Below are 27,744 nucleotides of genomic sequence, written 5' to 3'. Positions count from 1 at the left end.
ATTGCTGGAGGATGTGGTAACAGTGGTTAGCATAACTGGGTTTTAAAAAGGTTTGGCAAAGTTCCTGGAGGAAAAGTCCAGGGTCTGTTGAAACAGTCATGGGGAAGCCACTTCTTGCCCTGGCATTGGTAGCACAGAATGTTACTACTATTTGGGGTTCTGCCAGGTATTTGCGCACTGTTAGAAACAGGATACTGGGCTAGATGAACCCTTGCTCTGACCTAGTATGGCTATTATGTTTTGTATGCTGTTTGAATGGTGGGATTCTCCACAAGGAGTCCAAATGATGATATAAAGATGTGATTTTTTTAAATTGTGTTCAGGGAGCAACTGAACACGAATTCATGTTTCAGCTAAAAAGCCTTCATCAGGAGTCTAAAAGTCCATAGATAAGAGCAAACAAAAATATCTACATTATTTTAAAAATGGATGTGGAGAATAAACAATTATATATATCTATATATATTATTTCCCGTTTTTGGCACCATCAATTTCTATGGGGACAAACTTGTTTTAGGGCACCACTGATAAGTGCAAGATTCGCTTATATGCATGGTTCAAGACCGCTCCTCTGCAGGAAAGACTCCGCATAAGTGCGCAAATGGAATATGGAAGCTGATTGGCACATGACAACCAACGAAATTTCAAATTTACTGCCCTTTTAACTGCCACAGGCAGAATAAGCAAAAGAATGTTGTTAGAGTGTACACTGGAGTCGTCGTCGTTGCGGCAGAACTGTAAGACTTTAATACTGGCTGAATGAATAGAAGTTCTTAAAAAATTAGAAAACAAACAAAGTCAAGCATCTATTGCTAAAGAATATGGTGTCAATCCCAGTCCAATTTCATGTGTCTTGAAGCAGAAAGATCAGCTTCTGGAAGACTGGCAAAACAATACAAATCCACACAGGAAACGTAAAAGGGCAGGAAAAGCTGAGGAGGTAGAAGATGCTGCTCTTCAGTGGTTTTCTCGAGTCAGGAGCAGACAGTTTCCTGTCAGTGGTCCACTGCTTATGGAGAAAGCTAACCAGGTATCAGAAAGTCTTGGAGTGACTGAATTCAAAGCCACTGTTGGGTGGTTGGAAAGATGGAAGGAGAGGAACAGCATAAAATTCAAGAAACAGCATGGTGAGAAACAAGACACTGATGACTTTGGTGCTGAAAATTGGGTTGTTTCAGTCCTTCCTACCATCTTGAATGAGTTTGCACCTCATGACGTTTTCAATGCTGACAAAAATGGTCTCTACTGGCGAGCGATTCCTGTTGGAACACTTGCATTCAAACATGCCGAAACTACTGGAGGTAAAACATCGAAGGACCAACTGACAATCCTCCTTTGCTGCAATATGGATGGGAGTGAGAAGTTGGAACCCCTCGTCATTGGAAAAAACAAACAGCCCCGTTGCTTCAAGAAAGTTAATGACTTCCTGTGTCATACGAGGCTAACGCAAATTTATGGATGACTGGGGAAATTTGGAAGCAGTGGCTAAAGAAGTTAGACACTAGAATGCGGGCACAAAAGCGTCAGATTTTGCTGCTTTGTGGTAATTGTGCTGCACACAGGGATGATGTCAGGCTGTCTAACGTCAAGGTGGTCTTCCTGCCACCAAACACTACCTCTCTGATCCAACCTCTGGATCAGGGCATAACAGCCAATTTCTAACAACATTATCGGGCTCTTGTGCTACGTCGTCTGATGAGCGTTATGGAAGACCAGACTGCCAAGGATAAACGTGCAGTTCTGTTGAACTGGCTCGTAATCTATCACTGTTGGATTCCCTACATATGCAGAAAGAAGCCTGGAATCATGTTACACAGGCAACCATTGTGAGCTGCTACAAGCAGGCACGCTTTAAGGATGTGGAGAGGGACGAAACGGATGCAGCTGTTGCAAACGCGTCAGATGAAGAGGTTATTGACATCCCAGCTGGTGTTACTGAAGAGGAGTTCCATCGCTATGTAGCTGTTGATTAGAATCTACAAACAGCTGAAGACAGCACTGATGTCGAGATATGCGCCTACACGCAGGCAACAATGGCTGATGATGGAACAGATGAAGAAATGAGTGGCGAGGCACATGCTGACGAAATTCAACAACCTCCTCCTGTCACTTTTGCTAGAGCACTGGAGAGTCTCAACACTGTGCGGGCCTATCTGGATGTCAGTGCTATGACAGTTTTTACTGTCCTGCAGACGTAATCTATGGAACTCCAGACCCAAGAGTATACAGAGAACTATAACTACTTAAAGCCAGCCTAATGTCAGTTAACTGAGACTGTATACTGTACTTTAATAATAAACAGTACTGTACATATGTTTATCAGATGTCAAGCTTCTTTGGGTCACAACGGTTAAGTGCACGTTCTGGTTAACTGCATGCATTTCCTTGGTCCCAGACCCTTGCACTTAAGTGGATTGCACTGTGTGTGTGTGTGTGTGTGTGTATGTATGTGTATGTATATATGTGTATATGTGTATGTACATATATTAGACATTTTATACTTCTATATGATTTATATATATATATATATATATATATATATATATATATATATATATATATATACAGTGGTGGAAATAAGTATTTGATCCCTTGCTGATTTTGTAAGTTTGCCCACTGACAAAGACATGAGCAGCCCATAATTGAAGGGTAGGTTATTGGTAGCAGTGAGAGATAGCACATCACAAATTAAATCCGGAAAATCACATTGTGGAAAGTATATGAATTTATTTGCATTCTGCAGAGGGAAATAAGTATTTGATCCCCCACCAACCAGTAAGAGATCTGGCCCCTACAGACCAGGTAGATGCTCCAAATCAACTCGTTACCTGCATGACAGACAGCTGTCGGCAATGGTCACCTGTATGAAAGACACCTGTCCACAGACTCAGTGAATCAGTCAGACTCTAACCTCTACAAAATGGCCAAGAGCAAGGAGCTGTCTAAGGATGTCAGGGACAAGATCATACACCTGCACAAGGCTGGAATGGGCTACAAAACCATCAGTAAGACGCTGGGCGAGAAGGAGACAACTGTTGGTGCCATAGTAAGAAAATGGAAGAAGTACAAAATGACTGTCAATCGACAAAGATCTGGGGCTCCACGCAAAATCTCACCTCGTGGGGTATCCTTGATCATGAGGAAGGTTAGAAATCAGCCTACAACTACAAGGGGGGAACTTGTCAATGATCTCAAGGCAGCTGGGACCACTGTCACCACGAAAACCATTGGTAACACATTACGACATAACGGATTGCAATCCTGCAGTACCCGCAAGGTCCCCCTGCTCCGGAAGGCACATGTGACGGCCCGTCTGAAGTTTGCCAGTGAACACCTGGATGATGCCGAGAGTGATTGGGAGAAGGTGCTGTGGTCAGATGAGACAAAAATTGAGCTCTTTGGCATGAACTCAACTCGCCGTGTTTGGAGGAAGAGAAATGCTGCCTATGACCCAAAGAACACCGTCCCCACTGTCAAGCATGGAGGTGGAAATGTTATGTTTTGGGGGTGTTTCTCTGCTAAGGGCACAGGACTACTTCACCGCATCAATGGGAGAATGGATGGGGCCATGTACCGTACAATTCTGAGTGACAACCTCCTTCCCTCCGCCAGGGCCTTAAAAATGGGTCGTGGCTGGGTCTTCCAGCACGACAATGACCCAAAACATACAGCCAAGGCAACAAAGGAGTGGCTCAGGAAGAAGCACATTAGGGTCATGGAGTGGCCTAGCCAGTCACCAGACCTTAATCCCATTGAAAACTTATGGAGGGAGCTGAAGCTGCGAGTTGCCAAGCGACAGCCCAGAACTCTTAATGATTTAGAGATGATCTGCAAAGAGGAGTGGACCAAAATTCCTCCTGACATGTGTGCAAACCTCATCATCAACTACAGAAGACGTCTGACCGCTGTGCTTGCCAACAAGGGTTTTGCCACCAAGTATTAGGTCTTGTTTGCCAGAGGGATTAAATACTTATTTCCCTCTGCAGAATGCAAATAAATTCATATACTTTCCACAATGTGATTTTCCGGATTTAATTTGTGATGTGCTATCTCTCACTGTTACCAATAACCTACCCTTCAATTATGGGCTGCTCATGTCTTTGTCAGTGGGCAAACTTACAAAATCAGCAAGGGATCAAATACTTATTTCCACCACTGTATATATAAAACTCACCCTCAACGTTCTATTTGCACTGACGTCACTGAAGCCAGGTTCGTAAGTTCGAAGTTCTGAAGCCACACAAAATCACAGTCTGTGGGCCCCGCCCTCGTGTCAAACATTATGACATTGAGGGTGGAGCACATTCTCAGCTGCAACGTTGTACTGCACTGTAGCTGTGCTCCGCCCTCACGTCAAAACGCGATGACGTCGAGGGCGGGGCACACGTTACTCTATCGGTTCCTACTGCAGGGGCATTCACATGACGCTAAAATCTTCTGTTTCGCCAGGTCAGTGAGGTGGGGGGCCTTCAGAGAGGGGGAGTGCCAGCAGCGACAGCATCGGTGGGGGTGGAAGGGGGTGCACTGGCAACACACACATCGGGGGGAAGGGAACGGTCATGGACGCTGGGGGGCGTGCCAAAAGGGCCAGGGTGACAGCACATTCGCACGGAGGCTACAGGGGGGCCGGCGACACACGGAGACACAAAGGGACGGAGGGGAGCCTTGCTAGCGCCCGTTTCATTGCGATTTGAAACGGGCCTTCATTACTAGTGTATATATATATATATATATATATCATATAAGAGTATAAAATGTCTAATACAGTATGTAAGATCATATGTAATCATTTAAAGTAAAGGTAACCAGGGGGAAAAGTATTTAAAAAAAAGTTATGAATACAGGAAGGCTTATTTTAATGTCTAGATTCTCAAAGTAGTGAAGTCAATGTAAAAAAATGCTTATTAATACTGTACATAGTGTGCAACTGTATAGTAATACTGAAAGAAAAACAAATATATAGCAAATGTTGAAATAAAATAGAATTTAAACTAACCTTGTTGGCTACATGAATGGGTACATAGATAACAAGATTAGTTTAAATTCTATTTTGTCATTCTCCAAAGAATAGTTTTCCTTAAGTACTGTAGTACGGAATTGGTCTACGAAAACATAAAAACGTATCGTCATGATTATGTGAGTATTAAATATTTTTTTTAAAGAAAGGATAACTGTACAATAATCAGAGTAGGCTGAGACTGCGTATAGTAAATCTATATTAAAAAAAAGTGTGTTAAGATGCGTTGCCTAATAAAAACTGAAACCAATAGAGAAGCCAATGAAAAACAATTGCTGATACTGTAAACCTGTGTATCTTGAAATTGAAATAGAAATCCAATAATGTCAAATGATAATCATCAGTATATAGATTATTCTCCGAGGACAAGCAGGCTGCTTGTTTTCACTGATGGGTGACGTCCACGGCAGCCCCTCCAATCGGAAAACTTTACTAGCAAAGGCCTTTGCTAGTCCTCGCGCGCCGATGCGCACCGCGCATGCGCGGCCGTCTTCCCGCCCGAACCGGCTCGTGTTCATCAGTCTTCTTTTGTCCGCGCTCGGGACGGTCGTGTTTTGCGCCGTTTCACGCCCCTTAAGTTGACCCTCGCGCGTCTTCGCGTTTTTTGCAAAAAAAAAAAAAAAATTAGAAGAAGACCTTTACGGTCTTTTCCCCTTTTCCCGTGTTTCCAGCTTTTGCCCCGCTAAGTTTCCTTTCATTTTCGGGGTAGGCCTTTTTGAGGCCTCGGTTCGGGTTTTTTCTCTCCCTATTTTTGGTGCCTTTACCGCCATTACGAGTTTTGATTTCGCCGGCGTGATTTTTCCGCCCATGTCATCGAAGTCTCCCAGCGGCTTCAAGAAGTGCACCCAGTGCGCCCGGGTAATCTCGCTCACTGATAGGCATGCGTCGTGTCTTCAGTGTCTGGGGGCTGGGCACCGCCCGCAGGCCTGTAGTCTTTGCGCCCTTTTACAGAAGAGGACTCAGGTAGCGAGATTGGCCCAGTGGAACGTGTTGTTCTCGGGCTCTTCGTCGGCAGCAGCACCGGGGGCATTGAGTGCATCGACGTCGACAGCTTCAAGACCTTCGACCTCGGCATCGACTACATCGACTGAATCGAGGCATCGACCCTCTGCATCGTCGGTACCGAGACATCGAAAGGCTGCGTCGGTGGTACCGGGACCTCCACTGGTGCTAATGTCATCGGACGGTGGTGCTTCGACTGGAGTGCAGGTGAGGGCTGTCCATTCCCCTGCTGGTGGCGGTGAGCCTTCGGGTGGGTCTCCCCCTACCCTGAGGGCTCCTGCGGTACAGCCCCCCCGAGACCGACCTTTTTTGGCCTCAGCCCCGAGGAAGCGACGGCTGGATTCTACGTCCTCAAGACCAACTCTGTAAGGGTTCACCTTAGCGCAATCAGTGCATACCATTACCGTGTGGAAGGTAAGCCGATCTCAGGACAGCCTTTAGTTGTTCGCTTCATGAGAGGTTTGCTTTTGTCAAAGCCCCCTGTCAAGCCTCCTACAGTGTCATGGGATCTCAATGTCGTTCTCACCCAGCTGATGAAACCTCCTTTTGAGCCACTGAATTCCTGCCATCTGAAGTACTTGACCTGGAAGGTCATTTTCTTGGTGGCAGTTACTTCAGCTCGTAGAGCCAGTGAGCTTCAGGCCCTGGTAGCCCAGGCCCCTTACACCAAATTTCATCATAACAGAGTAGTCCTCCGCACTCACCCTAAGTTCTTGCCAAAGGTTGTGTCGGAGTTCCATCTGAACCAGTCAATTGTCTTGCCAACATTCTTTCCCCGTCCTCATTCCTGCCCTGCTGAACCTCAGCTGCACACATTGGACTGCAAAAGAGCATTGGCCTTCTATCTGGAGCGGACACAGCCCAACAGACAGTCCGCCCAATTGTTTGTTTCTTTTGATCCCAACAGGAGGGGAGTGGCTGTGGGGAAACGCATCATATCCAATTGGCTAGCAGATTGCATTTCCTTCACTTACGCCCAGGCTGGGCTGGCTCTTGAGGGTCATGTCACGGCTCATAATGTTAGAGCCATGGCAGCGTCAGTGGCCCACTTGAAGTCAGCCACTATTGAAGAGATCTGCAAAGCTGCGACGTGGTCAGCATAAGTGCTGACTAAGTATATCAGTAATAAAACAGCAAAACGTAATGGAATAATAAATGAAAATATAAGGATGATTGAGCCATTGAAAAAAGGGGGGACTTAAAAAACAGATGATGTGGAGAAATCACCATGAATTAATTATTAAAATAACCATAAAGAGACATTATATGTCAAATAGCCTTAAAGACCGTGATGACTCTTGTAAATACTGTCTATTGGTATAACACGGCAGATCCTGTTGGTAATATTTGTGGATAATAACATCAAATGTTTAACTATCTGTATATATTAATCCTCTACTGAAACGGCTATGCAAAGTGATGTAGTGCCTAATAAGGGAGAAAAAACAACAAAATAGAACTGAGAACTGGTCCAATATATAGATCTCCGGTACTATAGTGGTGTGTGTTTGAAAACTGAAATAGAAAAATGATGATGATATATTGTAGAATGCAAAATGTAAATCCAAATGAAAGCAATGACGTTTAAAATGCATTATGTGATATTTTGAAAGAAAAAATATGATGATATAAACAGACATTCTCCCCAATCTGTTAGAGTAGTAGTGCAATACCTTGCATAAATAATGGTGCTGAACAGAGGAAATAGTGACATAGGATGCTGGATGACATACTGTCTCTTGTTCTCAATCAAACCTCCTTGAATATTCCCCATAGGTCTGCTCCAGGGGTTTCCCTCCTCCGACTCCTGCCTTCTGCTGTAACTTCCTGTTTTGCAAGTCAGCAGAGGAGGGAAGGCCCCAGAGCAGTCCTATGGGGAATCTCCTTGTGTCGCAATGGGGAGGAAGGTAAGGGAGAGCAGAACAAAGGAAGGAGAGAGGTTGGAAACAATGGATCCACGGTAATCATGGTTTTTATTTTCTATAGTGGGAGTAAAGTTTTTACCGCTCCCGCAGTGTGGTAAAAAGTTTTGCTTCCATACCCGTGGTAAACCTTGGTAAAAAAAAAAAAAATAAATAACAATAAAAATTTTACCGTGGGTCCCCGTGTCATTTTCTAGTTCCTGGTCTCCTCATTCTATATTGGTACGTATAACTTTGCTTGTGCACAAAGCAAGCTGTGTGGCTGAACAAACAGATTGACTTACCCTCAATAGGTTGCAAAACACATCTAGATTAATAGAACTCCTCTGACCATTAATAGTTTATAAAGTGTTATCAAAACAATTTTACTGAAAAGGGACATCATAATATAAAGTGAACAACGTATACATCACTTGCAAATCTTTAATATTTTGGTGATAGGTTATACTGGCTTGAATATGAAACCCAAAAGGGATATCGCTCATGGCTATTTTCTAACCACATAAATATTTAATCAGGTTCTCCTCTTACATTTTCTTCCAATGATAGCCTGTCAAATTATTCATTTTTTCCACATCAGCAATATCTATATGTAAAGAATTTGCACCTATAAATTTATCAGGTTTTTTTGTTTTTGTTTACATTTTTTTTCTCTCTTCAGACATGAGTCTCTACTCAAAGATGAACTTCAGAAATGGAAGGAAAGGGCAGTGAAATGCACCCAATCTTCTCAAACAGAAGTTCTACATAAGCGTTTTCCAATGTCTCCCAAAACGACTGAAATTTCAGTAATGAAGACAGAGCACATATCTTCACATTTCAAGAAACCGTCATCCCAAGAAACATCAATTTTAGATTCTCCAAAAAGTAAAGCATCTGATTTAGGAACAGCTTTACACGTTAATTATCCAATAGAGTTCTTTGACAACTCCAGCTTTGTAACATTGCCAGGTATGTACCTCTACTATGGCTACTTTATTTATATATCCACATTCAATTTTAACCTAATAACACAGCACTTCCAAATATTCTATATATAAATAATGTTTGATGGCATTCTTTACATATAGATACATATATATATTTTTGGATCATCTGTCTTTGTAGCCTTTCAAAACGTTCTCCTTCTCAGAACATTAGGCTATAATCTTCATTAATCAATGAATATTATAGCCTAAAGCTCCGAAGAGAAGAAAGTTTTGAAAGGCTACAAGACTCTGATCTATATACATATGGGTAAATCTCTCTTATCTGCACCCTTCTCCTCCACTGCTAACTCCAGACTCCGTTCCTTTTATCTTGCTGCACCATATGCCTGGAATAGACTTCCTGAGCCGGTACGTCAAGCTCCATCTCTGGCCGTCTTCAAATCTAAGCTAAAAGCCCGCCTTTTTGATGCTGCTTTTAACTCCTAACCCTTATTCACTTTGTTCAGAACCCTTATTTTATTATTCTCACTTTAATATTCCCTTATCTCTTTGTTTGTTTGTTTGTTTGTTCTGTCTGTCCTAATTAGATTGTAAGCTCTATCGAGCAGGGACTGTCTCTTCATGTTCAAGTGTACAGCGCTGCGTACGTCTGGTAGCACTTTAGAAGTGATAAGTAGTAGTAAATAATATGTAATGCCCTCAACTGCTCCTTATATAGAATGTTTTGAAATGCTGTCTTATTAGTAATGTTGGTATAGGCACCAGTCAGTAAAATATTTATTTTTACCCCGTTCTGAGTTTTTGATATTGCCAGTGTAATTACTTCTATAGACACATATAGTTCTGAATTGTAAGTGGCACATTTTCTCAGTGTAGTTTTGTGGCAAAGTAGCAGAAAAGCAATATCAAACTGTATTTTAATGTTTAGATATCTGCTATTATGATTTTATCAACAGGCAATTAGGTAAACAAATTTCTAAAATGTCTAATACAAAGTTTGTATTTCATAAATCTGCATCATTACTATTCTGATAAAAATAGATTATCCTCCTACTCAACCATGACCATACTCCACAGTTTAAGTATATGCATCTTTCACCTGATAGCACAGAATTTCTTTTCCTCCTTTTATTAGCATGGAGGCATTGCCTAAGGGTTAGAGCAAGAAATTCAGTTCCTTGTGATCTTGGGCAAGTCACTTAACCCTCCACTGCCTTAGGTACAAACAGCTTGTGAGCACTCCAGGGAAGGAAATCACCTAATGTAGCGCAAGGTAAGTTGCATTCAGCTACAACTGGAAAAGATGTGAGCTCAATCCAAAATCCCTTCCCTAATGTTGCAGGCACCAGGCTGGAAAGCAAAATATAAATACTGCTTTTCCAAGCAACTTGGGAACAAGACCATCATATCTGAAACATTTTTCTTTCCATGTGTTTTTTTTGTTTTGTTTGGGGGTTTTTGGAGGTGGGGTGGTTATATTAGTACTACTTTAAAAGAGTTCATGGGGGGGCAGAGGGGCATGTCATAGGAGAAAGTAAGGAGGGTTGCCCTTGTTGAAATTGCATTTGCCAAACTTTAAAAGGCATCAGATCCAAACTTTATTCAGAAACTAAAACATCTCGCTCCCCTTAAGCAACATTCTACATACAGATCTTACTAGTATATAACAATGAGCAATCAGAATAGTATCTTGGTTATTTAAAACCACTTTGAGCTGTTCAATAAAATTTCAGCAGATAAAGTGGAGGAGTGGCCTAGTGGTTAGGGTGGTGGACTTTGGTCCTGGGGAACTGAGGAACTGAGTTCGATTCCCACTTCAGGCACAGGCAGCTCCTTGTGACTCTGGGCAAGTCACTTAACCCTCCATTGCCCCATGTAAGCCGTATTGAGCCTGCCATGAGAGGGAAAGCGCGGGGTACAAATGTAACAAAAATAAAAACTGGTAAAATGAAAATTGAAGTTCATTTTAAGGGAATTTTTCTTTACCCTTCAGTTTATAATATAAATCAAGACTGTCCTTTTATAATTGACTTATTTGCCACCTGTCAAGAGAGAAGTTGGGGCTCCACAATCTGAACCCACTTTTCTAGAGAGGAAAACTTAAGGTCAGTGTCCTAGAATTTAGAATCTGTTTCCATAGTACAAGTACATAGCTGATTCACCATACCTCAAATCGCTTCCTAGGTTCTATAAACTATCTTCCAGATATCTAGTTATGAAAAATCTTAATCCAGTGTTTAAGGACTCCTGGGGTAGACCTTAAACACTGTCCATATAGAGGAGGCAATACGTGCTGTAGCTTAACTGCCTTTATGAAAAGATTCACCCAAGGGAGGAGTATTTCAGGTATAGATTAGCGTAATTTAAAATTGCATTAGCAACAAAAATAGAAAAATGACATAACAGCCTTTGTAAGAGCAGTGCTAGACATAACTAAGAACTCAGATGAAGTATCTGCAGGCATTCTCCTGTTCTTGGGCAGTACCTTAATATTAGATGACACAAACTGTTAAGTCAAGGCGGCCAAAGGAGGAGGGGGTGGAGACTTCTTGGTAGAGCTCCAGGAAGCTCCATCTAGAGAAGATAAAGCTGAGCATTGCTACCTGAGGGCAGGCTGATCATGACATATTTATCCATCTGGCCCCTAGTGCTAAGAGTCAACAAGACATACTTATTTTTAATTTTCCTCTTACCCATCATAGGACACTCCAACAGATCCAACTCTTGAATAGAGAAATGAAGTCCAAAGTGCTCCCCCAAACAATAATGCATTACAGACTAATTGAGCATAGAAAAACAAATATAGTTTCCACCAAGGTCAACATGTGGTTTAAATCCAAACATGTCTTACCAGTTTTTATTTAGAACCCCCCCCCCCCCCCCCCCCCACCAAATCCAGATCAAGAAAAGCTAAATCACTGCAGCCTGGGTTCTTATGGTTTCAGGTTATGTAGTGAGTAGAGCAGAGAAAGACAAAATAGTTTTTTTAAAAGAAGTACCACTGAGGGGCATTTTCGAAAGGAACGTCCAAGTTTTGATGAGGATGTCCTCACAAAACGTCCTGATCCAGGGGCGGGGAAACCCATATTTTCAAAACAAGATGGACGTCCATCTTTCGTTTCAATAATACGATCAGGGATGTCCAAATCCTGATATTTGGTCGTCCCTAGACTTGGTCGTTTCTGATTTTCGACGATAATCGAAACCAAGGACATCCATGTCAGAAACGACCAAATGCAAGTCATTTGGTCGTGGGAGGAGCCAGCATTTGTAGTGCACTGGCCCCCCTGACATGCCAGGACATCAACCGCCCTAGGGGGCACTGCAGTGGACTTCATAAGTTGCTCCCAGGTACATGGCTCCCTTACCTTATGTGCTGAGCCCCCAAAACCCACTACCCACAACTGTACACCACTACCATAGCCCTTATGGGTGAAGGGGGGCACCTAGATGTGGGGGTACATTGGGTTTTGGAGGGCTCGCTGTTTCCTCCACAAACGTAACAGGTGGAGGGGTGGGCCTGGGGCCACCTGCCTGAAGTGCACTGCACCCACTAAAACTGGTCCAGGGACCTGCATACTGCTGTGATGGACCTGTGTATGACATCTGAGGCTGGCAATCAATATTTTCAAAGATGCTTTTTGAGGGTGGGAGGGGGTTAGTGACCACTGGGGGAGTTAAGGGGAGGTCATCCCCGGTTCTCTCAGGTGGTCATCTGGTCATTTCGGGCACCTTTTTGTGCCTTGGTCATAAGAAAAACATGATCAGGTAAAGTCTACTGTGAGTTTACTTTCCCTTGTCTTCTCTCATCGAGGAGAAATGGATTGTGGATGGTTGCTTGTCTAGAGATCCACAAGCAATCAGGACCAGGCACCCACATCAGCCCCAACGGTTCAGCAGGCTGTCTCTGACCCAATGCCGCAGTTTTTCTGGATGTTGGCCCTCAATACATTCATCCAGGCTATGCTCCAGCAGTATTTAACGGGGCTTCTCCAACTCAGTGCATCAGCATTTGGGGTGTTCGCGCCAGCGCTTCCTCTGCCTATTGCACCACAAGGCCTTCAGCCTGCGGTTAGGTCTCCGATGCCAATGCCACATGCGGTACCAGTTATCTACAGCTGCCCGTGCTGGCACCCTCTCTACGTCAATGGAGAAAGCTTTGCCGGAGTTGAGGGTGGAGACTTTATCTCGGCGCCCTTCCAGGCAAGGGCATGGTTCCTCTGTTGAGAGTGGGAGTAGTTTGACAGTTTCATTTGTGGAGGGCAAGAGATGGGACATGGCACATTAGTATATTCATTTGCATACATACATATTCATTATAGTTATTCAAAACACACACAGGCCTAAAACACTGAATATGAAGCCAGTGTGTGTGTGTATATATGTATATATCTATATAGATATATAGGGGACCACAAAAGAAACAGACAAAAACTGAAACGGACCCCCCCCCCCCCCCCCCCCTCACCTTCACCCAAGAAAGCCAAACTCTACAAGCAGGGCAATAGTGGTAAGAGAGAAAAAGAAATGGGTTTTTTTCTCCTGTACTTTGCAAAATACAAAACTAAAAATAAATGTACATTTCACAAAGCAGGTACATAATCTTTAAAAAATTAAATAAAAATATTTTTCTTTTCTATTTATTGTCTGAGCACTTTATTTTTCTGATTGGGCTAGTCCCACTCTCTTCCACTTTCCATGTGGTAGTCTAAATTCTTTTCCAGGTTGGTTGTTCCATTTTTTCTCTGTTGTTGTCTTCCTTTCGCATTCAGTCACCAAGTCCCACTCATCTTCTGCTCTGTTCCCCTTCCCCCACTCCTAGTCGCATCCATCTTCTGCTCCTCATTCCACCCACCCACACCCTCTAGTTCCATCTATCTTCTGCTCCTTCTCTCTCTCTCTCCCCCACATCCCCTAGTCCCACTCATCTGCTCCCTCCCCCACCGTCCCACTCATCATCTTCTCTGTTCCTCTTCCCCCACACCCCTAGTCACAAACATCTTCTGCTCCTTCTCCCTCCCACCCACCCAGACCCCCTACTCCTGTCCATCTTCTGCTATCCATCTTCTGCTCCTCCCTCCCACCCACCCACCCAGACCCCCTACTCCTGTCCATCTTCTGCTCTTTCTCCCTCTCCCCCACACCCTCTAGTCCCGTCCATCTGTTCTCTCTCTCTCCCCCACACCCCCTAGTCCCATTCATCTTTTGCTACATCCCCCACACCCACTAGTCCCATCCATCTTCTGCTCCTTCTCCATCTCTTTCTCTCCCCCGCTACCACCACCACCGGTGGTTTCTTTTACCCTTCGCCACCCAGGCCCACCCCTTCCAGCCTTCCCCCCCCCCTGCAGCCACCACCACAGCACTGGAGTCTTCCTGTTCTTTCTCCTTCCAGCCCCGTGGTGTCCGGTATTGCCCTCCCCCCAGTCTTCCAATCTCTCGAGCCACTGACAGCCTCAGCGAGGAAGCAATACGCACTCCGTTTTAGACCTGCCCCAGAAGCCCTTCTCTCTCCTACAGTTTCTCGCCTACGCAGGAACAAGAAGTTGAAGAGAGAGAGAGGTTTCCGGGGGCTTCTCACTGAGGTTGCCGGGGGATTGGAGGTCTTTGGGGGGGGGGGGAGTGATACTGGGTGCCGCGGGGCTGGAATGAAAGAAAGAACTGAAAGACTTCAGTGCTGTGGTGGCAGAGAAGGAGCGAAAGATGTTGCTCGTTTTGGGGGGGGCATTGGGCCCCCCCACAAAAAAACTACCCCCATGCTGTCGAGGCAGGCTCGGTCTCAGTCCTCCCCTGAGGAGTTCTTTACTGATACCGATACATAGCGCTTATGGGTGTCTTGAGGAGGATCCACTGTATTTCTCGAAGAGGAGTCCTATGGTATCCCTTCTGACCCCTCTCCACCTGAGGAAAGGAGAGAGTCTCAAACTTAAAGCCTTTCTTTACCAACTTTTGTCAGGGAGATGGTGGCTGCTATCCTTATTCATTTGGAGACAGATGACGTGCCCAGGGCTGAGATGTTCGAGGTCCTGGGCTACGACTGTCCTCCTAGAAAGGCTATGATGGTCCCTCTTCACAAGATCTTGTGAGATGTTCAAGTGAAGAACTGGGAGTCCCCTTTGTTGGTTCCTGTCTTCACAAGAAAGATAGACACCTTTTATCAGATCCACAGTTTCATTGGCTTTGATAGGCCCAAGTTGCCTCCTCATTCCCTGGTGGTGAAATCTGCGCTGAAAAGGGCCAGGAGTTCTAGAGACTTTGCTTCAGCGCCCCCAGGCACAGAAGCTTGAACAGTGGTCTCTTTTGGGCAGAAGATGTATCAGGCCTCTATTCTAATCTCCCAAATACAGTCATACCAGCTCTACACTAACCTTTACTTGTGGAACTCAGTGTACAGTATGACTGATTTAACAGAGACTCTCCCACCAGAGCAGGCCCCTTGTAACCTCTGACGGTGGGTTCTTCAAATAGTCCATCTCAGTTACATCCTTCATTGGTGTTAAATACCACCAAATTGCCCTCCAAGAGCATGTTCCTTCAGCTCAGCACAGGGAAGTACTAGCCCACGCAGTCTAACACATTCCACCAGGGGATAAAGGGCAGGGTTTCTGTTGCAGGTGTTTCCTTGTCCCAGAGAAAACTGGGGGATGTGTACCATCCAGACCTAAAGGCCCTGAACAAATTTCTGGTCAAAGAAAAGTTCAGGATGGTTTCACTGGGCACCCTTCTCCCAGTGATTCAGGCTCAAAATTGGCTATACTCTGTGGACGTGAAGGATACCTATTGAAGGATACCTATACTCACATCCCAGTACTTCCAAGCCACAGGAAGTATCTCAGGTTTCAGGTGGAAACACGACTTTTCCAGTACCGCGTGTTGCCATTTGTTCTCATGTCAGCTTCCAAGGTGTTCACCAAGTGTCTAGTGGTAAATTGATGTGCAGACTGGAAGTCCATGTGTTTACCTACCTGGTGAAGAGCTCGTCAAAGGACGATGCTCAGGAGTCCATGTGGAGAACTGTTCGGATGCTAGAGCTAAGAGGGTTTGTTTTTATACTACCCCGAGTCTCATCTGCTTCCTGTTTAGCAATTGGTATTCATTGGAGCCTTGCTAGACACATCAGGTGCAAGCCCTTTCTCCCTGTTCCGAGGGCGGATGTTCTAGTCTCACTCAGGTTTGCTCTAGCCAGTGGGTCACAGCTCAGCAGATTAAGGCTGCTAGACCACATGGCCTCCACAGTGCATGTCAGTTCCTTGACATGTTTACACATGAGAACTGCCCAGTGGATTCTAGCTTCCCAATGGTGTCAGGCCTCCGGGAACCTAATGGATGTCATCCAAGTTACACCGGAGTTGGTTCAGTCCCTCCTCTGGACAGTTCGATCCAATTTGATTGGGACTTCCTGCTCAGCCCCAGAAGGTGCTGATGATGGATGCATCCCGTCTGGAGTGGGGAGCTCACTTGTATGAGCTTCACACCCAGGGTGCTTGGATCAGCTCAGGAAACAGATCTTCAGATCAACTTCCTGGAGTTATAGGCAATCTGGAACACTCTAAAGGCTTTCAGAGATTCACTGTTCAACCAAATTGTACTCATTCAAATGGAGAATCAGGTTGCAATGTATTATACCAACAAGTGGGGGGGGGGTACAGGATTTATACCCTCTGTGTCAGGAGACCATAGGGATGTAGCAATGGGCCATCCAGAACAAGATAGTTCTCAGATCCACATACCTGGCAAGCAAATTCAACACCCTGGCCAACAGACTGAGCAGTGTCATGCAACCGCATGAGTGAGTGGTAAGCAGAAGTGTTGCCTGCAAGATTTGAGTGTAAGGCTCCCCCTTGGTAGATTTCTTTGCCACTCCATTCAATCATAAAGTACCTCGGTACTGCTCCAGGGTCAGGGCACACAACAGGCTAGCATCTGATGCCCTCCTCCATTGGGGGAACAGTTATCTGTATGCATATCCTCCCATTCCTCTCGTGGGGAAGGCATTGCTGAAACTCAAGCAAGACCGAGGCACCGTGATCCTAATCACCCCATATTGGCCCAGATAGATCTGGTTCCCTCCTCTTCTGAAGTTATCCTCCAAAGAACCTTGGAAATTCGAGCGTTTTCTGACCCTCATTACACAGAATGAGTAATCTCTTCTATGCCCCTGGCCTTTACAGTCTGGATGTTGAGAGCTTAGAATTTGCTTCCTTGCATCTTCCTGAGGGTGTCTCCAAGGTCTTGGTGGCTTCCAGGAAAGATTCCACTGAGAGGTGTTATTTTTCAAATGGAGGAGATTTGCCATCTAGTGTGAGGGTAGAGCCCTAGATCCTGTTTCTTGCCCTACACAGACCTTGCTTGAAAACCTTCTACACTTTTCTGAGTCTGGTCTCAAGGCCAACTCTGTAAGGGTTCACCTCAGTGCAATTAGTTCTTACCATCACCGTGTGGAAGGTAAACCCGTCTCTGGACAGCCTCTAGTTGTTAGCTTCATGAGAGGTTTGCTTCTGGCAAAGCCCCTTATTAATCCTCCGCCTGTGTCATGGGACCTCAACATTTTCCTCACCCAGCTGATGAAAATTCCTTTTGAGCCACTTGATTCCTGTCATCTGAAATACTTGACCTGGAAGGTCTTGTTTTTGGTGGCTTTTACTTCAGCTCGCAGAGTCAATGAGCTTTAGGCCCTAGTAGCGGATCCACCATACACTAAATTTCATCATAACAGAGTAGTTCTCTGCACGCACCCTAAGTTCCTGCCTAAAGTTGTGTCAGACTTCCGTCTGAACCAGTTGATTGTTCTTCCAACATTCTTTTCCAAACCTGGTGAAAACACACCGCATACCTTGGACTGCAAACGAGCATTGGCCTTTTACTTTGAGTGGACTAGGCCCTACAGACAGTCCACCCAGCTTTTTGTTTATTTTGATCCCAACAGGATGGAGGTTGCCATCAGGAAATGCACAATATCCAGTTGGCTGGCAGATTGCATTTCCTTCACTTGCACCCAAGCTAGGTTGACTGTTGAGATTCATGTCAAGACTCATAATGTCAGAATCGTGGCTGCATCGGTAGCCCACTTGAACTGAATTTCTATAGAAGAAATTTGCAAGGCTGCAATATGGTCAACAGTCTTCACATTCACGTCTCACTATTGCCTTGAGCAAACTACCTGACGCAGTTTGGCCAGACAGTTCTGCAGAATTTGTTTGGGATCTAGAATCCAACTCCACCCTTCTAGGCCCGTTTTGTTCTGCTCCAAGCTGCACGCTTACACAGTTTGTATATAGTTTTCATGTTGATTAGTGTTTTGAATTTGCCATATTGCGAGTTCCAGTTGTCCCTACTGTTGCTTTTGGTGAGCCTGGTAGCTAGGGATCCCACATATGAGAATTATCTGGCCTGCTTGTCCTCGGAGAAAGCGAAGATACTTACCCAGTAGCAGGTATTCTCTGAGGGCAGTAGGCCATTAATTCTCACATACCCTCCCACATTCCCTTGGAGTTTTTGTATAGCTCTTATACTGTATTGCTGGTCCCACGCTCTCATGGTGGCAGGAAGTCACTCGCGCATGTTCAGTGGGAAAGCTGGTGAGTGGCTCTTAAAGTGGATGATATCACCCACATGTGAGAATTAATGGCCTGCTATCCTCTGAGAATACCTGCTACAGGTAAGTATCTTTGCTTATTCCACATTATGATACCTCTGCCATGGCTGATGCCCTGGTTGTCAGCCTCAGGCCTTTGTAAGAATGTGGAGAAAAGAAGGCAATGATTTTTGCGTCAAGTCCCTGATAACAGGAAAATTCCATCCTAAGCTAGATCTAAGGGCTCTGAACAAATTCATTAAAATAGAAAACTTAAAGTTGGTAATTCTGGCCATTGTAATTCTCCTTCTGATTGGAGACTAGCTGTGTTCTTTGGCTCTAAAAGAAGTATATAACCATATAGAGATACTTCCTAGTCATAGGAAGCACCCCAGTAGGAGGGAAACATCTCTAATACCATAGTGTCTCTGTTGGCTGAGCCTTGCTCCAGCAGGCATTCACAGAGGGTCATTTACTAACAATGCAAGCTAATGCCAAAGAGCCCTGTGGCAAATAATGTGAATTAACAGCATTAACAAGTGCTTTTAATAAATGACTCTCTAAATTTTATACCAGATGCAAAGGAGGATTAAATGATTTGCAAAGGTCACAAGGAGTGTTGGTGGGATTTGAAACCTGGCACATCTATAGTGTTTCATTTGGATAAATGTGACAAGTTAGCCAGTGCTTAGGTTTCTTATGAATTTGTGCTGTACAACAGTTGGTCTTAAGGAACCTAGGCTTTTACTCATTTGGATATTTGATACATAATCATTTCCACGAAGTATAAATATTGTGAAAATTGCAAGTTGTTTATGGATGCTGGTGATATGGTTGTTGGAGACTGCAGCTGTTTTCTTACCCAAACTGTGGTGTAATTTAATCTTATTTTGTTACCTATTTGCAAAGCATATTACTTGTCCTGATCTTTAAAACAAATTCTGAGAAAAAAAAATAGTGTGCAGTGTATTCTGTTTAGATTTTTTGCTGTTTTCAGTAGCTATAATTATGTTGGATTAAATGGGTGTGTTTAGAAATTATAAAGTACTTGGGAAGGGGACAAGGAGAGTATTCATAGACCATTAAGGACTGTGGCTTAGAGTTTTTCTAAATGTCATCCCCTTTCATTTATAGATGCAGTTCCTTCGGAAAATATGCCAGAAAGGGATCCAGTTAAGGACTGGTTGACAATGCCAGACAAAAAGGATACTGCACCTGAATGTAAAACATCATGAATGGACATACTGACATTCTCAGATGTTTGCTTATAACATTTATATAGCCACCTTGCTCTACTTTGTCTTTTAACATATAATGTTCATGTTTTTACTTAATAAAGTTTAATACGATTTGGAATAACTGTGCTGTGTTTATAAAGAGAGTTCTACTCTGTGCTTGTCTGAAATTCTTCAGATAACAGAGTATTTTATTTATTTATTTAGATTTTGCTCACACCTTTTTCAGTAGTAGCTCAATGTGAGTTACATTCAGGTACACTGGATATTTTGTACACCGTTCCAACTGAATCATTCTACATTTAGTTAACATGATTTCAAATAGTATATAACCACAACAAAATAGTATATAACCACAACATACTAGGGGCTGTGTTTACCAAGTCATGCTATAGGCGTGTTAGCATTTTTAACGTGCGCTAATGGTTGACACATGTTAAATGCTAATGTGCCCATAGGAATGTATTGGTGCACATACCCCTATGATTTCAGTGCTGGGTAGACTGAATGGACTATGCTGGTCTTTATCTGCCATCCTTTGCTATGCTATGCTATGCTACCCCCATAGCCTTTCACATAGTTTCCACTGAAAATAAAAGCAATAGAAACCCATTAGAGTTAAAACACATTAAATATAGACATTCTTCATTGCTACCACTCTGTATTTAATTAGAAATGTGGAGCGATACAATAACAGAAAGCCATAATGTGTTCAATTTTATTTATTTATTTGTACCATTTATATCCCCCATTTTCCCACCTATTTGCAGGCTCAATTTTCACTTTCACCACCATTAATGTACTATCAACATAATTCTTCAACTCTCTCCCCACCCATATGCCTTGGGATACCAAAACACAATTGCATAATTAACACAGTTATTAGCTGCAATAAATGTTAAATATTTTTATTGATTTTTAATCTTGTTTTTATCAAAGCCTGTAGCTTTTCAGTAATCTGTATCCAAGTAATGGTAGACTGGTAACCCATGCAGCTGTACTGATTTGTTTTGGGGGTTTTGTTTGTTTGTTTTTTTGTGGAGAACTGGTGTTCTCTGGCTGGTCTGTTGGCCTTTTGGGTGGCATCCAGAGGAGCCCTGGTTCCTCCCTTTGCCTTCCAATTTTGAGAGTAGGTATTTCAAAAATGAAAAGAAAAAAGTAAGATAGCACTGCCAGATTTGGCTCTGGACTGCAGAGATGTTGGGAGGAGGTAATGAGTGTAGTGGCTGCAAAAGCAACCTGCTGAGTAGCAGCATTGCCTTCAGGAGCATTGGAGCTATAGATCTTGTCAGAAGCTCTGCTGTGCCAGTGCTAAGTTGCACCGGAAGCAGCTCTAAGGCATGGGGCTGCAGGTTTTCTCAAGCACTTCCAGGCTATCATATGATGGACCTATCAATGTATGCCAAGCACTGTTTGGGCAAAAGAGGCTGCCAGCAGAGTTTGGGGCATTGTAGCACTTGTGAATTAGCTACAGGGGAGCAACCACAGTTGGCAGAGGTGAAGCTCCTAGATTAAAAAGGAGCCTTGCAGATGGCCAGTAATAGTTTATTAGATGAGCAAGTTAATAAAAACTGAATACTGTCCAACCTTATGGTTTAAATCGCATTGGATTTTGCTGTTTCTTATGACGTTTACTTTTTCCTTATGTTTTGATATGTTTATATTTATTGCTGTTTTAAATAAGAGAAGGAAGGTCTTAAAAATTTGGGGGATACGAAGGTAAATATCTACAGAGTATCATCAGTGATGTTTTATATTTTTATATCTTTTATGTTGTATGGTACATTATGAGGGGCATAATCAAAAGGGGCGCCCAAGTTTTCCTGAGGACGTCCTCGCAGGACATCCTGGCGAAGGGGCAGGGAAACCCGTATTATCAAAACAAGATGGGCGTCCATCTTTCATTTCGATAATACGGTCAGGGACGCCCATCGCGAAATTTAGGTCGACCTTAAAGATGGTTGTCCCCGATTTTCGGTCATAATGGAAACCGAGGACGCCCATCTCAGAAACGGCCATAATCCAAGCCATTTGGTCATGGGAGGAGCCAGCATTCGTAGTGCACTGGTCGCCCTCACATGCCAGGACACCAGCCAGGCACCCTAGGGGGCACTGCAGTGGACTACACAAATTGCTCCCAGGTGCATAGCTCCCTTACCTTGTGTGCTGAGCCCCCCCAAAACCCACTCCCCACAACTACACCACTACCATAGCCCTAAGGGGTGAAGGGGGGCACCTAGATGTGGGTACAGTGGGTTTCTGGTGGGTTTTGAATGGCTCACAGTGGGGGGGGGATGGGCCTGGGTCCGCCTGCCTGAAGTGCAGTGCACCCACTAAAACTGCTCCAGGGACCTGCATACTGCTGTGATGGAGCTGGGTATGATATTTGAGGCTGGCAAAAAATATTTTAAAAGTTTTTTTTTTTTTTTTTTTTTTTTTTAGGGTGGGAGGGGGTTGGTGACCACTGGGGGGGGGGAGTAAGGGGAGGTCATCCCCAATTCCCTCCAGTGGTCATCTGGTCATTTCGGGCACCTTTTTAATAATTCTGGGAACCTTTTATGAGCATCTTTTCAAAATTTCAAGTGTTTGCACCATAGGTATTTTTATAAAGTATTTGTAGACTCTATCTTGCAAATTTTCTTTTTTTTTTTTTTTTTTTTTTTTTAATTAATTTGCAATATACAAAAAGAAGAAACTTTGACAAAAAAAAATTCTGAAAATGATACAAAGACATTCCTATAAAAAAAGGAAATAAGTTAAAGTGAAGTTTCTTACCTGTAGCAGGTATTCTCTGAAGACAGCAGGCCATTTATTCTCACGTGTGGGTGACATTAATGGTGCCCAGTGCAGAAACGCTGCCCAGCATAGTATATCTTTAAGAGCTCGAGGCAGCATTCCTATTGCACATGCATGGGTGCCTTCCCGCCCGACTTGTGAGCACAGGACCAATCAATACAATAACATAGCTAAATGAGACAACTCCAAGGGGAGGAGGAAGGATATGTGCGAATAAGTGGCCTGCTGTCCTTACAAAATAACTGCTACAGGTAACTTTGCTTTCTCCGAGGACAAGGAGGCCAACTAATTCTCATATGTGGAAATCCCTAGCTATCAGGTTCAACATCAGTACTAGAGAATGGGACGGGGGCCATGAAGACAGGGACAAACTTTGTCCCTGTGTCACTTTCTACTTTGAAGCCTGTTAATGAACTGGACTGTTATTAATGTTTGACGCAGACGACAAAATGTTTATTTTTTGGAAAAACAAACATGCTGTCCACAGCTAGCAAAATTTGCATAAGGGATCCCGTACATCCTGCTACCAGCGTATAGTCTAAGAAGACCTTCTATTGCAGGAGGGACTGTGGAAGTCAGGAGAGCTACACTGAATCCTGAGATTGTTGATGACTTCTTATTCATCCACAGATTTAAAAAATCATAACAGTGCTTCATAGGGCATATTTCTCAACTCTAGGGCATACAGAATGGGTTGTATTTTGTACCCCTGGACATTTTAACATTCTTGGGATTGGAAGGGTAGAGGGTGGTGGTGGGAGGGTTTATTATAGCTGCGCGTTGTTATTGTTTTCTATTTGTAATTTATACACAACAGTTGCACAGCATATAGTTTGTTTTTATACTTTAATAAAAATATTTAAATATAAAATCATAAGTGTTCAAGGCTTCTGCAGATGAGAACAGAGCCCACAGCGATGGGACGGGGACAGAACCTGCGGGGATGGAGATGAGGCCTGCGGGGACAGGGATGGAGAAGGGGCCTGCGGGGATGGGGTGGGGACAGAGGCAAAACCACGCGGATGGGGGCAAATTTTATCTCTGTGTCATTCTCTAATCAGGACAATGGGAACAGTGAGGTCAAACAAGTCAATTAACCTGAAACTATATATATATATATATACTGGTTATGAGAGTTTAGCCCAGAACAGATTAAAATTGGCCTAGGAGGGTGGAGTTGGATTCTAGTCCCCAAACAAATTCTGCAGAGCTCTCTGTCTAAACTGACTGTTGTGTCCCATGACACAGGTGGAGGTTTGATAGGGGGGCTTTGATAACAGCAAACTTCTCATAAACAACTAGAGGCTACCCAGAGATGGGCTTACCTTCTACACGGTGATGGTAAGCACTAATTGCACTGAGGTGAACCCTTATAGAGTTTGTCTTAAGACCAGACTTTGGAAAGGTTTAGAAGATATTCAAGCAGAGCCTATGTAGGGCAAGAAAGAGGATCCTAGGGCCTTGCTGCAAACCTCAATTTGAAAGAATAACGCCTCTTAGTGAAATCTTTCATGAAAGCCAGCAAAACCTTGGAGACACCCTTAGGAAGATACAAGGAAGCAAATTCTAAGCTCTCAACATCCAGGCTGTGAGGGCCACAGACTGGAGGTTGGGATGTAGAAGAGATCTCTCATTCTGCGTGATGAGGAATGGAAAACACTACAATCGCCAAGCTTCTTTGGAGGATAACTCCAGAAGAGAGGGAACCAGATCTGTCTGGGCCAATATGGGGCGATTAGGATCATGGTTCCCTGGTCTTGTCTGAGTTTCAGCAAAGTCTTCTCCACAAGAAGACTGGGAGGATATGACACAGAAGACTTCCTTCAAGGGAGAAAGAAGGCATCTGGCGCTAGTCTATCGTGTGCTCTGAGCCTGGAGCAGTACTGATGAACTTTGTGGTTATAAGGAGTGGCAAAGAGAGCCACCGAGGGGGTACCCCACTCTTGAAAAATCTTGTGGGCAACATCCATGCTGAGTGACCACTTGTGTAGTTGCATGATCCTGCTCAGTCTGTCAACCAGGCTGTTGGACTTTCCCGCCATGAATGTGGCTCTGAGAACTATCCCATTCCAGACGGCCCATTGCCACATCCAGATAGCCGCTTTACAGAGAGTATGATCCTTTACCCACCCCCACCCCCCCACCCTCCGCTTGTTGGTGTAATACATTGCAACCTGATGTCCATTTGAATAAGTATAATTTGGTTGAACAGCCGATCTTTAAAGCCTTTAGAGCATTCCAGATTGCCCGGAGCTCCAGAAGGTTGATGTGAAGCTCCATCTCCTGAACTGGCCAAGCATCTTGATTGCGAAGCCCATCCAAGTGAGCTCCCTACCCTAGGTGGAATGCATCCATCAGCACCTTCCAGGAAAGAGGAATTTTGAATGAAAATTCCATGGTCGAATTGTCCATCAGAGGGATTGAACTAACTCTGGAATCATTCAGATGACATCCGCTAGATTCCCCGAGGGAAGCTATGGTCCACTGGGCAGTTCTCATATGAAGATATGCCAAGGGAGTGACATGCACAGTGGAGGCCATGTGGCCTAGTAACCAACATCTGCTGAGCCGTGACCTGCTGGGTGGCATGAAACCGAGTGGCAAGAGCAACTAGAGCGTCGACTCTCATCACAGGGAGAAAAACTTGTGCCTGCTGTGTTCCTAGCAGGGCTCCAATAAACTTCAATTGTTGAACTGGCAGCAGGGGGATCTTGGGGTTGTTTAAAATGAACACTAGTAGATCTATCACCTGAATGGTTCTCCATATAGACACCTGAGCACCTTCCTTCGATGTGCTATTCACCAGCCAGTTGTCCAGGTAGGAAAACAGTTGGACTCCCAGTCTGCATAGTGACACTGCGACTACCGCTAAACATTCTGTGGGAACTGACATGAGGCCAAATGGCAGGACCTGTCTCAGTTATGACCAACAATGGTAAAGGAGACCTGAGATAACCGCTGTGGCCTGGAAGTATCTGGATATATTTGTAGGCTTCCCTTAAGTCCAGAGAACATAGCCAGTCTTCCTGAATCATTGGAAGAAGGGTGCCCAGAGAAACCGTCCTGAATGTTTCTTTGACCAGGAATTTGTTCAGGGCCCTCAGGTCTAGGATGGGGTGCATTCCCCCCCCCCCCCCCCCCATTTTCTTTGGCACAAGGAAGTACTTGGAATAGAATTCCTGACCTTCCCCTGATGGAACAGGTTCAACTGCATGGGCCTTTAGAAGAGCAGAGTTCCTCTGCGAATACTTCCTTGTGAAGAGAGCTGAAGAAAGATACTCATGGGGGGAGGGGAGAATTTATTGGCCTCCTTCACCATTGTAGAGCATAACCGAGACAGACTGTTTCAAGAACCCATCGGTTGGAGGTTACAAGGGGCCATCTTTCTCTGAAAAAACTCAGCCTGCCTCCTACCAGTAGGTAGTCTGGTAGTTACTTTGGCTCCAGCTATGCTCTGCTGGAGCCAGTCAAATAAGCACCCTTGTTTTGACTAGGGAGCTGGCTGGGCCTTTGACACACGCCGTTGATGAGAAACAAGTGTACTGGGGCTGAATTTGCTGATTGGGGTGAGAAGAATTGTACCTATTCCTTTGAGAGTAGTAGAGACCTCTCTCTTCGACTTGCCCAAAAACCACCTAGAAGAGGAGGATGCAGAAAGAGCTTGCCGGGAGTGTCAATGGTATTAGTGTGGTTTTTGATGAGGTCTGCCTTCTGTTCAAAAAGGTTATCTTTACGGCAAATGGTGTCCGCCAACCTCTGCTGGACTGCCAGGGCCAAATCGGAGACACACAGCCATGAGAATCTACATCACTATACTTTGAGCAGAGATTCAGGACAATACATCAAAAGTATATATATGCCCCTGGCCAGGAATTTGCAACAAGCCTGCTGCTTGGCCAACTGGCGAAGAGATTTGGCCTGCTCCGGAGGGACAGTATCCGCCAAATCAGTCATACTGCGCACTAGGGTCAGCAAGTAAAAGCTCATGTAGAGCTGGTATGACTGGATACAGGAAATGAGCATTTGAGGCCTGATTTCACCTTACACACAAATGAGTCCAGAGTTTGAGCTTTTCTGCCTGGGGACACCAAAGCAAAGCCTTTGGAATATCTGGCCAGTTTGAACGCGGATTCCACCACCAGAGAATGATGAAGCAACAGTGGCTCATCAAATCCAGGTGAACTCTTAATCCAATACGTGAACATCACATAAGATCTTGTGAAGAGAGACAATCACAACCTCATTAGGTGGAGAGTCATAGTCCAAGACTTCGAACATCTCAGCACTGGGCTCATCTCCCATCTCCAACTGAATTAGAATGGCATCCACCATCTCCTTCACAAAAGCAAGAAAGGAGAGGGTCTCTGGCTGAGATTTTCACCTCTTTTTTCCTGGGGAGGGATCTGATAGAATGCCATACAACTTCTCCTCAGAAGTACTTTGGATCATCACCAGGCACCCATGAGCGGTCCATATCAGAATCAGCAAAATAACTCCTCATGGGAGGGCTGAGACCATTCCTGCTTCAGGTAGGAGGAACCATGTCCCTGCCTGGAATGGTGTCAAGATACAGGCTCAACTCTGGTGATGCTTCCTCCAGCAACGTCAAGGGAGAACCCGCATGAGCGGCTGTTGATGCCATACCGCATGCGGTGCCAGCGTCGGTGACCAAGGCAGATGGTAAGTCATGGCTGGCACAAGCACCCCAATGCTATTGAACTCTGCTGTAAAAGCCATGTCAAGTGCTCTTGGAGCATGGCCCAGATCCGCTCATTGAGGATTGACATTTGGAAAGGCTAGGGCATCGGGGAAACAGCCTACTGATCCATTGGTGTCAATTTGGGTACCGGGAGCATCAACACACTTTGGTTCAGACAGGGGTGACTTTGAATCCTTCCATCTCACTGTTGGATCCAATGCTGACCGGTCCTGGGGGCCCTGCATAGCAGCCATTGAGACCGATGTACACGATGCCAGTGTAAGCATCGATGCCGTCGACGATTCGGACCTGGCTCCAAACATTTTCTCTCTGGTCTACTGTGGGTGGTTTTTTCATACACTACTACTTATTTCTAAAGCAGACAAAGGATACAATTAGTAGAAGTATGATCTGTCCCCAAACACTGGATACATTAGGAATGTATGTCTGCTCCAGAGGTGGTCCGATTGCACCAAGCCACAGCGCTTAAAGTCACTGGAAGGAAAAACAGCCGTGGCTAAATCAAATGACTCTGTGGTGATGTAAAAAGGGGCTAATCACTAAAAAAGT

The 27,744-nt window shown here is 44.4% G+C and overlaps 1 protein-coding gene across 1 annotated transcript in view; it reads left to right on the top strand.

Moving 5' to 3' along the window:
- The window catches only part of CENPE (centromere protein E), a 466,760-nt gene extending 446,974 nt beyond the window's left edge, over window positions 1-19,786 (top strand). Inside the window, 3 exon segments of the mRNA XM_030192156.1 lie at window positions 8,603-8,892; window positions 13,462-13,464; window positions 19,579-19,786. Of these exon segments, the coding sequence (XP_030048016.1) occupies window positions 8,603-8,892; window positions 13,462-13,464; window positions 19,579-19,679 (394 nt within the window). The 3' untranslated portion in view covers window positions 19,680-19,786.
- The last annotated feature ends 7,958 nt before the right edge of the window (window positions 19,787-27,744 follow it).

This window comes from Microcaecilia unicolor, chromosome 2 (genome assembly GCF_901765095.1).
Source record: "Microcaecilia unicolor chromosome 2, aMicUni1.1, whole genome shotgun sequence".
Taxonomy (NCBI): domain Eukaryota; kingdom Metazoa; phylum Chordata; class Amphibia; order Gymnophiona; family Siphonopidae; genus Microcaecilia; species Microcaecilia unicolor.
The sequence above is the reverse complement of the archived record's forward strand: the minus strand, read 5'-3'. Positions and strand labels throughout refer to the sequence as shown.